This window comes from Nycticebus coucang, chromosome 2 (genome assembly GCF_027406575.1).
Source record: "Nycticebus coucang isolate mNycCou1 chromosome 2, mNycCou1.pri, whole genome shotgun sequence".
In the NCBI taxonomy this organism is placed as follows: Eukaryota; Metazoa; Chordata; class Mammalia; order Primates; family Lorisidae; genus Nycticebus; species Nycticebus coucang.
Genome location: NC_069781.1, coordinates 121,649,744 through 121,664,581, shown reverse-complemented (window position 1 = coordinate 121,664,581; position 14,838 = coordinate 121,649,744). Strand labels below are relative to the sequence as shown.

At 42.7% G+C, this 14,838-nt stretch overlaps 1 protein-coding gene across 3 annotated transcripts in view; it reads left to right on the top strand.

Annotated features, from left to right (window-relative positions):
* The window catches only part of AGBL1 (AGBL carboxypeptidase 1), a 698,527-nt gene that overhangs the window by 37,723 nt on the left and 645,966 nt on the right, over positions 1-14,838 (top strand). For all 3 annotated transcript variants that reach the window (XM_053581727.1, XM_053581726.1, XM_053581728.1), the window contains exons 2-3: positions 11,638-11,701; positions 13,424-13,570. In XM_053581727.1, the coding sequence (XP_053437702.1) occupies positions 11,638-11,701; positions 13,424-13,570 (211 nt within the window). The remainder of the gene's footprint in view (positions 1-11,637; positions 11,702-13,423; positions 13,571-14,838) is intronic.

Below are 14,838 nucleotides of genomic sequence, written 5' to 3'. Positions count from 1 at the left end.
AGAGGCAGGACGTTTCCATATAAGTTGTGCTAACTCATCCACAATCTCCACTTTTTAATCTTTCATTTACTAAATGTGGGGAAGCAATTTATACTTACGTAACAAAATAAAGGTAACTAAGGAATATGACAATTACATTGATATTTACTAATCTTACCGTACCCAAAACATTAGTCAAACAGATGCTTCCCAAAATGAGATATCCCTGAGACCTGAGATCTTATTGACTTATTTACAACTGCATCCCTAGTTTTTGATACAAAATTGCCACCCAATAAATATCTGACAATTATATTAGCACAGTGCTTTCAATAACTGAGCTATCAATATGCAGAGAATATTGCCAATTACACAAGGAAGACATCTCTGGTTTTTACCATGTAAAATGTGGTGGATGCCCCTTTTTTAATATAACAGAAGCAATTACTGTACAGAGAAGATAGAATTAATAATAATTCAAAAATGAATGTCATGTCTCAAGCCAGACCAAAGCGACACTTCAATTTAATTCTGGGTTGCCGTCTTATTTTTAAGCAGTTGAGTGGATGGTGGAGATAGAATGAAATGTGCCAAACTCACCTGGGTTGTCCCTTACTCCAGTGTGTGTGTGTGTACACACCCACGCAAGAATCTGACTGATTATATGTGTCATCTTGAAATCTGCCTTTAAGAGAAAATGGAAAGCAGGCAGTTGTCTCACTTGTCTGGAGAAGTAATTTGTGGGAGACTCTGCAAGACTCCTGGACCAAAAAGTATCTCTCTGACTTGCTTCCATGGATCTTTGAAGTAAAGACTCCTTTATCCCTTTGATTTATATCATTATGGCCTTTCTACATACATATCATGTTACACAGGTATTTAGTTATTGATGCATTAGTGCAGTGGTTCTCAATCAGCGCCAAGTTTGACATTCTCATGATGTCTGCAGATATTTTTGGTTGTCACAACTTGGATTGGGAGTTGGAGATGGTTCTGTCACTTGTCTTCTGTGGGTAGAGACCCAGAATACTGCTAAACATCTCACAATGTGTGGGTCAGCTCCTCCCTCTTCTCCACTTCAACAGATAATTATCTGGCCCCAAATATTGCTAATGCAGAGGTTGAGAGATCTTGCATTCGTTGGATCTTTGGAGATCTTTAGGGAAGATAGTTAACAGAGTAGAGGTTTGGGGAGAGAGTGTGCGGGATGGACATAAAGACATGAATTATAAAACTGTGAAATTGGAGGGTGAGTGCTGGGATCCCGTTATGCACCAGAGGCTTTTGGCCAACACATGTGAATTGGAAGGGGAAGACTTACTCCTTCCTGGGAAAGATGTGGAGCTGTTCTTTTAAAATGCCATGTCGAAAGTCAACAGAAGTCAGCAGAGCTGGGGATGGGGGGAGTGCAGGGATCCTGAACTGCTACACTGGTCTCTTTTACACGTCTCACTCTATCTAACCTGGAGCCTGAGGGACACCTTTAGAAGAGTTTCATGCCCTACCTGAGCTCTCTGAGAGCACACCTGTCCTCTGAAACCCCAGGGAAATTTTCCAAAAATGAAGAGACACTGCCACTTTCTCTCTCATTCCTCATCTTCAGAGGCTACCACACTCCACAGCCACACCACTGGAAGTAGAAGGGGGGCTGCAGTTATTTGAGCTCCAGTAGGTCTGGACATCCAAGACTTCTCACTCTCATGGGTGAGAGTAAAGGCCACATTGAGGGCTTAACTGAGCACCACATGGGTCTTCTGTGTGTACTGGGCTTCCTTACAGCATGGCTGCCTTCATGTGGTCAGGCCTTTTATATGAAGACTTAGGCCAGTGATTTTTCCACCAGTGTGCTGAGAGAGGATCTTAGATATGCCATGAAGAATTTTAAAGATCATTAATTAAATTATTTTCAAAAGGAGTTCAAAGCACACTAAGTATATTCCTTTTTTTGGCTGGGGTTGGGTTTGAACCTGCCACCTCTGGCACGTGGGGCTGGCACTCTACCCCTTTGAGCCACAGGCACTGCCCAGTATATTCTTTTTTTCTTACTTTTTTTTTTTCATCAACACAATTTGAGCGTGCTGCAGAAGTTTAACTATAGATTCAAGTGAGCCGTGAGATAAAAATGGTTGAAAAATAGACTTAGAGCTTCAGCTGGTGGTATTGCAGAGATCTGATTCCTATTTTTTTTCTTTCTCTGTTTTTTTTTTGCATATTTTGGCCAGGGGAGCCAGGTTTGAACCCGCCACATCGAGTATATGGGGCTGGCACCCTACTCCTTTGAGCCACAGGCACTGCCCTGATTCCTATTTCTTAAACCTCCAACTGTACCTCCAAATTGCATTTTTAAAAATGACCAAGTCTTGAAATTTAAACAGTGTTACTTCTTTACATTCTACTTGGTAATGAGAGAGTTACTAAAAATGGTCAAGATTCAAGGTTAAGGGACATGGATCCTATCTCTTAGGTATAGACATGATAAAGTGTGGACATAATTTAATATTGTCACAGCTTGGATTCTAGAATCAAAGAGTTTCAATTAAAAATACTACTTTGGCTATTTTACAATATCCTAACATTTTTTCAAATTTGTTAGTTTTCAATTCAAATTTAGTTCATAAAATATGAAGAAAGGTAACTCTTGCTCATAAGGAAATTATTCAACTTCTCTTGGCCTCAATTTCCTTATGAATACCACAGGAATACTGACACTTATGTTCTATGATAAGGATTTCGTTTTAAGGATTAAGCAGTAAATGAGGTCTGAAACGATGTAGACTCTATATAGTGGTAATCATAGTATTGTTGTCTGTAGGGGATGCCAGGTAATATCTCGATGTGTATTTTTTAACCCTCAAATTGTGCAGAAAATCTCTGAAAGCTTTTCGGAGGAGTCCCTTAAATGGTAGACATGAATACAGCAAGGTCAAAGCTTTTCTGCTTTAGAATTCTGCTTTAGACCAGCTCACTAAGAGTGAATCAGGTTCAGGAACTGGACAATGTCATCTTCCCAGTGATTTTGAAATGAAGGTGCCTGAGAACGGGCTGGCTCGGTGGCAGGGATGAGCCTCCCTGGCCTGGATGCTTTTAATTGCCCATGTGTGTTTTGGAGATGGTGGATTCAGATGGGACCAGGGCAGCATGTGGCAGCTGCTTGCTGAAGCAAGAAGGTGACACTTACTTCCTCAATGTTGTTGGTGAGCTTGGGGTGGGAGACGCCTGGTAGGGTTATTTACTTGTTCTGTTTAGAATCCATTCAAACAAGCTGAAAACTGGCATTTTTTTTTTCAGTAAACCTGCAAGTTTTGTGCTGTGATTTGTCAACTGTCCTTTGGAGAGACTTCCACAGCTTTCCTAGAAATAGAGATGGAGCCTGCTTTCCAAAGAGCATCATTTAAAAGAAATCAAAGAACCTTTCAGGGATGGGATGCTGTTGATTGCTGCCATTATTATAATATTGTGACTGAGAGACTTTGTCATTTATTGAGTGACAATGAGCGTGCTAGGCGTTGTTGACAAAGCACAGAATTCTAGATTGTTTCTGCCCAGAGGATGCAACCTTTCCCTTTTCAGCTGTTTTGTTTATTTTTCCTCCTCTCCTTAAGAGTATTCTGCTGAACTGGGAACATTGTGACCTGGGTGGAAAATGGATGCAGTAAAAAGCATTTCAAAGGATCTTCAGACCTATTTTATTATTATTATTATATTTTAAAGCAGTGCTTCTCAACTTTATTGACACATTAGAATCTCCTGGAGACCTTTATTTTACTTCATTTTTTTTTTAAATTTCAGATTAATATGAGAGTAGAAATGATTAGATTACAATGTTTGTGTTTATTAGGTAAGGTCCCTGTTGTAGTTGTGTCCCACACCAAGGAGGTGTGCCATATACTCTTACATTGTGCCCATTAGGTGGGAGCACACCAATCCCTCTCCCTCCTCCCTTCACCCTCCTCCCTGCCCCCAAATTGAACTAAATTGAGTTTTTTTCTTGTGTGCGTATATATTAGTTCATCTGCTGGCTCCATATTAGTGTTGAGTGCATTGGATATGTTCTTTTCCCATTCTTGAGATATTTCACTAAAGAGAATGTTCTCTAACTCTATTCAGGATAATATAAAAGATGTAAAGTTGCCATCTTTTTTAAGGCTCCATAGTATTCCATGGTGTACATATACCACACTTTATTTATCATGTGTTGCTGGGCACTTGGGTTGTTTCCACATCTTGGTGAATATAAATTGAGCTGTGATAAATAATCTAGTACAAATGTCCTTATGATAAAATAATCTTTTTTTTTCTTCTGGGTGGATGCCTAGTAATGGGGTTGTGATATCAAATGGAAGGTCTATTTTGGGTTCTTTGAGGATTCTCCCTACCTCTTTCCAAAGAGGCTGTATTAGTTCACAGTCCCACCAGCAGTGTGAAAGTGTTCCTTTCTCTCCACATCCATGCCAGCATCTACAGCTTTGGGACTTTGTGATGTGGGCCATTCTCACTGGGGTTAGGTGATATCTCAGGGTGGTTTTGATTTGCACTTCTCTAATGATTAGGGGCAATGACAACTTTTTCTTATGTTTGCTGGCCATTCACCTGTTTTCCTCAGAGAAATTTCTGTTCATATCTCTCTTGCCAAGTGGTAGATGGGATTGTTTGCTCTTTTTCTGTTGATTAATCTGAGTTCTCTGTAGATTCTAGTTATCAACTCTTTGTCAGATTCATATCTTGCAAATATCTTTTCACATTCTGAAGGTTGACTTTTTGCTTTACTTTTTGTGTCCTTAACTGTGTAGAAGCTTTTAGGCTTAATTAAGTCCCATTTTTGATTTTTGTTGTTGTTGCCATTGCCGCTTAAGTCTTCGTCATAAAATCTTTCCCCAGGCCAATATCATGAAGAGTTTTTCCCATTCTTTCTTCTAGGGTTTTTATTGTTTCATGTCTTAGATTTAAATCTTTACCCATCTTGAGTCCATTTTTTCTAAGTGGTGAAAGGTGCAGGTCCAGTTTCAGTCTTTTACATGTGGTTATCCAATTTTAACAGCATCATTTATTGAATAGGGATTCTTTTCCGCAGTGTATACTTTTGTCAGTTTATCGAAGATCAGATAACAATCAGAGGCCAATTTCATCTGTAGGCTTTCTATTCTGTTCCATATGTTTAGATCTATTTTTAGATTATTCACCTTTTTTCCTGGCCTGGCCAAGACATCTATTTATTTACAAACATTTTATTTAGCATTTAATATGCACGTGTAACCTAGGTAGTGAACTAAGCATTTTTACATTTGTTATGGTATTTCTAACTTAACTGTATCCATGGGTTAGCTAAAATTGTCAGTCCAGTAATGTATGTAAGAAAACTGAGTCTTACAGAAGGTGTGAAAATTAACTTAAAGTCCATCTGAATCAAAGATATGAGGTTGGCAATTAAGCTTATATTCTCATCCTAGAAAAAGTGGTATATATGAATGTCACTACAGTCACCTTCAAGGTTCCCGCCTTGGGAAGTTATGCGCTGACGCCAGCGCCAAGTCCACTCTTTAAGGCAATTTTGGAATGGCCATTAGAGCCATCGTTGTTCAAGGTCTGACAATTATGTTCATGAACTCATCCTAGAAGAAGTGCCACATACCTCATTGCTGAGTATTACCTAGTCACCTTTGAGGTACTTCCCTGGGCCATCTGGTGACTGTAGTGATATTCAGCAATGAAGGATATAGCACTTTTTCTAGGGTGAGTCTGTGAACTTAATGGTCAGACCTCATAATCCTTTTACCCACTTCTCTCTCTCTCCCTCCCTCTTTCTCTCTCTGTTTCAGTCTCTCTAGCCTTCTTTATATCCCTCAACTGTGCCATGCTCCTACTAGACCCAGGACTTTGCACACCACCCTCCATTTCCCCTGCTTTGCTCTGAGCATTCTTCCTTCCCATCTTCTGCTTGTCAACTCTTGCTTACCTTTCAGCTCTCAGCTTACGCGTTATCCCTTAAGGAACTCTTTTCTGATTCATGTAGAAAAAACTCTATTTTATGCTCACATGGCACAAGAAGCCTGGGCTCTTTTCCCCAGTCACAACTTTATATTCGTTTGGGTGACTATTGGAAAAATATATGCCTCCCATCTAACCTGTAAGCTCCACAGGAACAGAGATTGTATACGTTTATGGTACCCAGTACTTGGTACAGAGTAAGTGCCCCACAGATATCCGCCAAATACATGACAAAGGGACCATATTCCATCTTCACCCTGTCCTGAGCCATCAATGCCCTTTTACCTAGGAGCCCCATCACTGATACACTTAAGAATTGATCATGTAAGACCCAATATCTGATTGGGACATTTGTCAAATTCTGGGGTCGGAGAACTATGAGGAGAGATCTTAGTGAGGTTGTTCATTTTCAACATTCCATCTGAGACACTTTGGCCAAAAATATTAAATACTATTTATTTTGTTTTATTATTTAAAAAATATTTTGTTATAAAACAGCATTACCCAGCTTCTGTGATTGTGACAAACTTCTTTGTTATATATCCCCACTAATTCCACCCCAACCCCTGTCATCTTGAAACAAATGTCATTTCATGTCATTCATTGTTATTTCAGTCCATCTTCTTTTAAAATACTTCCCTCTTAGGAGCTCATTTCAACCTTGGTAGGAAATTCTTTCCTTCTACCTAGACTAAATTTCTAATAATGCAGTTTCTTCCCGTTTCCTCCTGTGTAAAGACAGAGAGCGGCTGGCCACTATTTTTGGTGTTATAACCGTTTTTAGTCATTAAAGTTTGTCATTAGTGTTCCCTTCAGTCATTCACGACCAAGTTCAAATTTAATAATGCCTTTTATTTAACCAGTGGACCATCTCTAGTGAGCGTTCAATCTGCATGACTGGAAGAACAAATTTATTTTTGGCAATATGGTTTTCCTGGGCTATGAGCTGTGTCCTAAGCTGCCGGCTCAGGGGTTGGAAGAGATTCTGTCTTATTCTTCAGAGACCAAATATTAGAATTTCATGGGCCTGTGATTTTGGTCTGTGGGAACAGAGTGAGAGGGTATAATCCTCTTTATCTGTTATATCAAGGGTGCCTAGAATGGGGATGGATGTTTTTTTCCCCCAGTCCAGTAAAACTGGGGCTAGCCTTGTAGAGAAAACTAAGGGGAGGGGCATAGGATGCTTCTTTTTTCTCTACTTTAAGATGGTAATGATTTTGATGGTCCCTATTTCCTGACACATAGTGATCATTTTGTGTGTGTTTGCTTCGTTGCTAGATTGACAGAAAAATTGAGCTGTGCATGTTATAAACTTCTGTAACAATTCTGTTCTCCCTGGGATAACACTTTAAGGTGCAATCTGGCATCAAGGAGAGAGCTCAGGATGGCAAGGCTCTGGCAGATGGCATATTAAATTTCCATTCCATCTCATCCCAGGCCGTCTCATTCCATATCTTATCTCATTCCACAGTTCTTGAATGCCTACTCTGTGCAAGGCCCCACCCTAAGGTCTGGGGATGTCAACAGGAAGGAGTCGAAATTCTTGCTCTAGTCGAAATTCTAGTGTGGCTGGAGATGAAATTCAACAGTCTCAGGAGAGTATGGAAGATTAAAAGTGGCTGGAAATTCTTTTCTGCTCCTTCAACTGAGGAGTAGAGTCTAAGTCCCCTCCAAATGAATCTGGGTTAGCATTGATGACTTGGTTAAAGAATAGAACACAGCAGAAGTGATGTTTGGCCTTGTGGGGCCAAGTTCAAAGAAGTCCTGCAAATTCCACTCATTTCTCTTGGAATGCTTGTTCTGGGGCAGGCCAGATACTGTGTGGGAAATCCAAGCACCTTAACTCTGTCCTGCTAAAAAGGTCATATGTGGGCATTCTGGTCAGCAGTCTATGGTGACCCCACTGCTCCAGAAATTCCTGCCAACCCAGACACGTCAGTGAAACCATCATAAATCCTCCAGTCTACTGTGTCTACTAGCTAGTCCCACTCGGTGACCTCAGATTATACACAAAAAACAGAAGAATCTCCTAGCCAAGCACTGGTCCAAATCCCCTGCCCCTCAAATAAACATATATCATAAAAAGGCTGTTGCTTTAAGCCACTAAGTTTTGGGGTGGTTTTTTACCCCCTAAAAGATAACTAGAACAGAGGTATAAAAAAATAACCAGGATCTAGTAAGAATTCGAATAAAAGTTATGTACAAAGTAATGTTGGAAAACAAATGTAGAACAAATTGTTCTGTGCTCAGAGAGGCCCAGCCACTGCACTGCAATACTTAAGGGGGTGTTGATCATGTTGTAGTCTGAATGAACAGCATCCCCTGGAGTTGTGCAGTGCTCAACCTGTGCAAATATAATGTGGCACTTGTGGGTGATGGGTGCCAGAAGCTGGGAGAACAAGGTAGAAAGGGAGTGGGAGCTGGGAGCTGAAGTATGCTATGAGAACGGAGGAGTAATGGTACTCTAGCTCAAGCATGCATCAGTAAGAGCAAAGCCTTAAAGGCCCAGGTGCCCAGGATACCCTAGGAGCATGGTAACTAGTCCTGTGTAGTGGGCATGCTTGGTATTGGAGTTGGGGGTGTGGCTGGAGATGAACCTCCAAAGACAGAGTGATGTGAAGGGTATAACTTTGATAGCATGATGAGGAGTCAGGAGGAGTGAGGCAACAGGGAAACGTAGAAGATTTTAAAGTGAGGAGAGACAAACCCAAAACAGTATTGGGGAAAATTGCAGTTCAAAACCCCACAGACTGTGAAAGACACTGTTTGTTCTTCCAACTGCCTGCATCTCCCTGAAAGCTTGGCAGATCCATTTTTTATAGGAAAGTCTTAAACAACAGGGGATCACTCAGTGATTCACTTAAAAGGGTCATTAAAGGAAAATCGAGGCACCTCACATCCTGCCTTCTTTAATTGCTCATTTATTATTACCGTGGGTGAGATAACAGCTTGGTGTTATTCTTCTAAATAGTCTAAAATATTTATTGGTAAATATAGCAGTGCATAAATTAATGCCAGTTGAGATTCTGTGGGGCATTTTTTTCCTCCATTGATAGCCATAATTTTCACTTAAAGAAAAACAATATTGCGCTGATCTATTCTGGCTCAGAGCTGAGTGAGAGCATTGTGAAATCAACATCTGGGAGAAGATATGTTTCTTAGTTTCCATGGGACAGCAGAATTTGCTTGTTGAGGTGGTCTCATGGTTTATTTATGGAATCCACTTCTTTCCCATTTATTAATACGACGGTGCTTGGGAAGAGGACAGGTAGAGGTGCAAATTTTCTTTTCTCTGTCACATCTGAATTCAGCGACAAGCTACCCAACAAAAAGTCACTTTTACAAGTGAAGATAGTTATTATTTCACTTATCTGAAAGTCCACAGGTAGGTGGTTCCATAGAGTCCATTCTCTGGGGCTTAATAATCAGCTAAGACCCAGGATTATGTCTTCATGTAACAACGTCCAAACATAGGAAATGTGTTTTGGCTTTGTTTTTCTTATATTTTTTCTCTCTCTTTCTCTTTATATCTTTTTTTTTAAATTCTGGAGATGCAGAATTCTTCAAGAGAGTTCCACTCAGGTTTTCTCTTCCTGCTCTGGGTTCATAGTCACCTCTAAACACATCACACAAAAAAGAGAAAGACTGAGAGGAGATAAACCATGGCCCATTCCCCCTTTCCTTGCTCATTATTCAGAACTAACAAATCCAGCATTTTAGAAGTTGTACAATAGTTGCACAGCCTTACACAAAGCCTTTTATCCTCCTCTTCTTCACAGAAAGATACAATGTCTGCAGGTCAATCCAGAAATACCAGTGTTGGTTAGGGAAACTGTCCCGGAAGCTTCATTTTCTGCTGTGCACTATCTTGGGCGCACTTTCAAAGGGCTAGGGGCTGCAAATTCCTCAAAAATGATAGATCAGTTGCTGCGCTGCTCCTTGTCTATAATTTCTGGCTTTTCATGGACTAAGGAGGGGGATGCACCAGCGCTGGGTGCACGCACACACGGCAGCCTCTGGAGGGTGGTATGCACTTGGGGATTTAGAGAATGCTGCCTTCTGAACGCGTTCAGTGCAGCTGTGATGAGAGGCATGAGAGCGTGTCAGCCGAGATCGCTCTGGTGAGGCCAAAGCTCCTGGTAGGGATGTCAGAGTAAACCCAAATCTTTTTGCCTGAGTAAATGCAGATATCAAGTACCTCGTGATCCTCCAAAGGTTTCGTTTCCCCCAGAACAGAAGTCATCATGAGTTCTTCATCATCGTAATTTTTTTGCATTCATTTTAATTTATAAAAAATATAGCATTGCGACATTATCTTGATTGCTATGGTTTTATGATATCTCCTTAAATTTTGCACTGAGGCAAGTGGCACTGGGTGGAATTTTGAAGTCTGACTTCCTGGAATGTCTTAAAACTGGGCCTGAAGAAAGCACAAGCACCCTTCTGCCTCAGGGGCATTGATGGTGTTGGACTGCTTGGCTGCTTTGGGGGTTCTTTTTGGTTCAGTTTGGTTCTACTCAACAAATATTTATTGCGCATCATCTCTGAAACAGCCTTATGCCAGGTGTGGGCAACAGATATGCATGAAACTTGGTTCCTTCTTAAAAGATTTTAATACCTGAGGTAGGAACCAAGGTTGCAGCATGATACCAGTGCCATGGTAAGTGCTTTGTCAGAGTTGAGCCTGGAGTGACATGGGGACAGAAGGGACTCCAGACCAGCCTGTGAGTGAGGTGGTGACCTGTTGGAGCCAGAGTGCATTTAAAGGATAAGCCGGCGTTGACCAGGCTCAAGAGGTTAGGCTAAGTGCAGCAAGAGGGAATAGCATGATCACAGCCGCAGAGGCAAGGGGTGGCATGATTTGAGCAGGAAACTCTAAGTGGTTCCATGTTGCTGAAACATGTACCTCAGGCAGAGCTGTTGGAATGAATAATGCAGCCAGAGACATGAGCCGGGCAAGATCGTGAAGAGCTTTGGAAATCCTACTAATGAGCTATGACTATTTCTCGATGATGGGGAATTATTGAGGTCCACGAAGCAGATGAAGAGAATGAGTCTTAATACTGCAAAGATTAAGGCTTTGCGTTAAATAATGTCCCCCACCCCTGACTCCTAATATCTTTCAGTACAAGAATCACTGGTCTGAGTTTCAGGGGCCTGTCCCAGGTTGTGCTTTGGGCTTTGTTATACGGATCACCTCAGCGGACTCTGCAAGCCCTCCCTGTCTCAGAACCCATGCTGTCCTCTGCATAACAAGGGGTGAAGTGCCAAGCTTTGGCAAGCGCCCTGAACATCACCACAATGCGATTTGGTACTAGCCTTTGGCTTCCCTTGAGAAAAATAAGAATTCATTCTGTAAGTCCGGGAAGTCTTTCCATCAGAACATTTTAGTGGATTTCTGTGCCACCCTGGCCCACAAGGCCTCCCTTCCCCGTGCAAATTATCACTGTTTATTCTTGTGTTCACCTTGCCAATGTTCCTGTACGACAGGTCCCGAAGAGACACAACCTCTGGGTCCTTTACTGAGTGTGAGCCCCCCATGCGTCCTTTTGCTGCAGTGCGTGCTTCTTCGTGGGGGGAAGTGCGTTTCCACCTCTTCCGCGTGCAGCCCTGACCATCCTGCCTCCTCCCTCTGTGTTCCTTCTTAAATGGCTGCTTCTGTTCTCCCTGCAGAGCTCCTCTGACAAGGAATCCGTCCTGACCATCCTCAAAGTCCTCGGAGACCTGCTCTCTGTGGGTGAGTGGGCCACGCCCTCATCCCTGTACTTGGTGCACGGGGGATTCAGCTGGCTACAGTCCCTCTAGGAACCTCTGTGGCCTGGGGGTTGCTTTAGCTCCAGTTTCCTATGACAGACAGAAGCATTAGCCCATCTTCTTTCTTTAAGGTTAATAAGACCCAGAATAAACTGGACTGATTATACTTGGGCTTTTCAGTCTTGTTACCCACCCTACGGGGACCCAAACTTAGGAGGAAGTTAGACTCTGCGTGGTGATTTATCGTTTCTGATCTATGAGGCCAAGGACCTCCAGGGACCTGTGCCCACCCATCTCTGAGCTCTCCTGAGGGACAGCTACCCCTCTGCAGTTCTGCCCCCTTCCTCCCTTATACTGTGGCCCATTTAGGAGAGCCAGGTGTGGGCAGCGCCCTTTATATATGTTAGGTGGAGACAGGAATAAGAGGCAGGTGCTGGACAGGGAGGCATGGTAGGCACCAAGGCTGTGAAGGTAAGAGGGAAGAATTCACTACCCTGGAATCAGCTGAGATACTGGCACATGCCTTTATCAGCTCAAGTTCCTGCTGGGGTTGTAGGACAGCCCAACATTCACTCAACTTGCATTTCTGTGGGTGCCGGTCACATTACATTAGAAAGAAATGTTAACACCAAATAGGCAATACCAAAAATAAGTGACACTCCAAAGCCATGGAGCCTCAAGGATAGAGTTGCAAGAGGAATAATTCCACAGGCTGTGCTGCCCTCCACTACCGGTGTGACTTCCCTGTAGTCTTTTGAGTGAGTTCACCTTTGGCCGGTGAGGCCACTTATCTTTTGGGATAGCGCTGTCTGCAATTTGTTCAGTGGTGTCTGAAACTCTTAGAATGCAACTTTGGAGTTCGCCCTCTGATATAGGTGGTGATAACTACTCTCTTTTGTAAAGAGTGCTACTTTTTATGAGGATGAAAAATCAGAGTGTCTACTGTGGTAATGTCCAACTTGCTGGCCATCTTGGTTTGGTCAACCATGCCTGGTGCATACAGAATTTCCCAGGGCCAAGTTGAAAGGTAATCAGTGCTTTTGAGCTTTTCCTAGGGCAAGGTGGGGGAGGCTCCTGTTCAAATTTGTTCTTAGGTAGAAAGATCAGTAGTTCGTCATAACCCCAGACTCTCTTCAAAATTCCCCAGATAGGATGATTGGATGTTTGTTTCTCAAGGGTTTACTTCAGTAGTTTCCATATTTTTCTCCCATCAGTTTCTGAAGACTAACATAAAAAAAAATTATAGCATCAATAAAATTATTCCAGATGAGGCTATCATCCCAAACCCTATTACAGATGATAACAAACCTACAGCAAAGGGATGTTGGTATTCCCTCTTCTATTAAGCACATATAAGCCTGTATGCGTATTTATATACACATACACACACGTACACACACATCCGCACATAAACTAAAAATTCAACAGATTCTCAGTTAAGTAGATTCTAGGCTCTTTTATTATAGCTGCTTCAGGTGACTATGCCCAGGTTCTTAAAAATTACACCATTTCCCCATTTCACACGCCTCTTCTCTTTCCTAATGGAACAACTTTAACCCAAGTCACTTCAAGAACTACATGATTTTGTTTTCTGGGGTGAAATGAAACACTGCCTGCTCTGTCTCTAGCTGTGAGGTCTGTCTTCCACTGCAGGGAAGGCGAGGGTTCTTATTTGTGGCTTATCCTTCCTCTGATTCCCCCTCAGGCACAGACCGGAGGATGCACTACATGATCAGCAAGGGTGGCAGTGAGGCCCTGCTGCAGACCCTGGTGGACACGGCGAGGACGGCCCCTCCAGACTATGACATTCTCCTGCCTCTCTTCCGGCTGCTGGCCAAAGTTGGCCTAAGAGGTACGCACACCCCAAGATGACTGAAGAGGTCTTTCTGAGGTTGTTATGTGATCAATTTGGGAAACTGGTGAGGGAGTACAGGGAAGAAGTGGCAGGAAAGTTCTGGACACCTTGGTGGTGGTGGCAGGACAAGCCCTGTAAGAGGGTAATTTTGCTGACCTAGATGTCACCTAATCCAAGGGTTATGGTGCTTAGGAGGGTACTCAGAGCAGGCACGGGCTACATGGGGTGTAGAGGAAAGATGGGAGATATTCTAATTAAGTTTTTAACTATTTTAAAAATAAACAGAATGTGTCTATGTGAAAATTGCCTGATGGGAAAATCCATTGTATGTGACTGTGTTCATTTCCTAGAGCTACCATAACAAATTGCCACAAAGTGGATGACTTAACACAACAGAAATTTATCCTCTCACCGTTCTGGAGGTCAGGACTGGCTGGGCTGGTGCCTTCCGGAGGCTCTGAGGGAGCATCATTTCCATGCCCTTCTCCCAGCTGTGGGCACTGCCAGCCAGCCATGGCATTTCCTGGCTCATAGCTGCATTGCTCCCCTCTTGGCCCCATCTTCATGTGGTGCTCTCCTCTGGGTCCTCTCCTCTTTGTATGAGGACATTGGTCATAAGATTTAGGGCCCATTCTTTTCTGTATGACTTAATGTTAGGTAATTCATCTGCAGAGACCCTATTTCCAAATGAGATAACTTTCTGAGGTTCTGGGTGGACATTTAGGGGCCACTGTCCATTCACCCCACTAAGTCACATAGAAGTGGCGTGTCCCTGGTTGAAAGGAGATGGGGGAGAGGCCTAGATTTCTCTGCATGTAGGGCCAGAGTCATTTCTCTCTCCCCATAGATGAACCCCCAAAACTACCTAGAAACCTAGAACTTCTTGGAGAACAGTTTAAAACTCTGAGCACCCAGGACTTGTGCAAACCTCACAAACTGGTCATAACGGTTAAGCTTTAGTTGCATGATGAGCCTTTCATAGGTCACCAATGAGAAGCTTGGATCCTCTGAAAAGGAGACCTTTGCTGTCCCAAACTAGCAGCGACAGCCAAGGGCCAGGGGCTCTGGAGCACTCTTTTCTTCCAATGTTCGGATCTCCACTTTGAGTCCCATAAACATTCCACAGATAATGACAGGACCCAGCATCAGCAGGTGTCTGTGGAAGCTTGTCCCAGACAAAACCAGAATCTCTTTTCTCATGAAGAGAATGGGTTATGTAGGATTGGTCACAATCTCTCTGCTAGCCTCCTTTGGTTCTGAGTAAA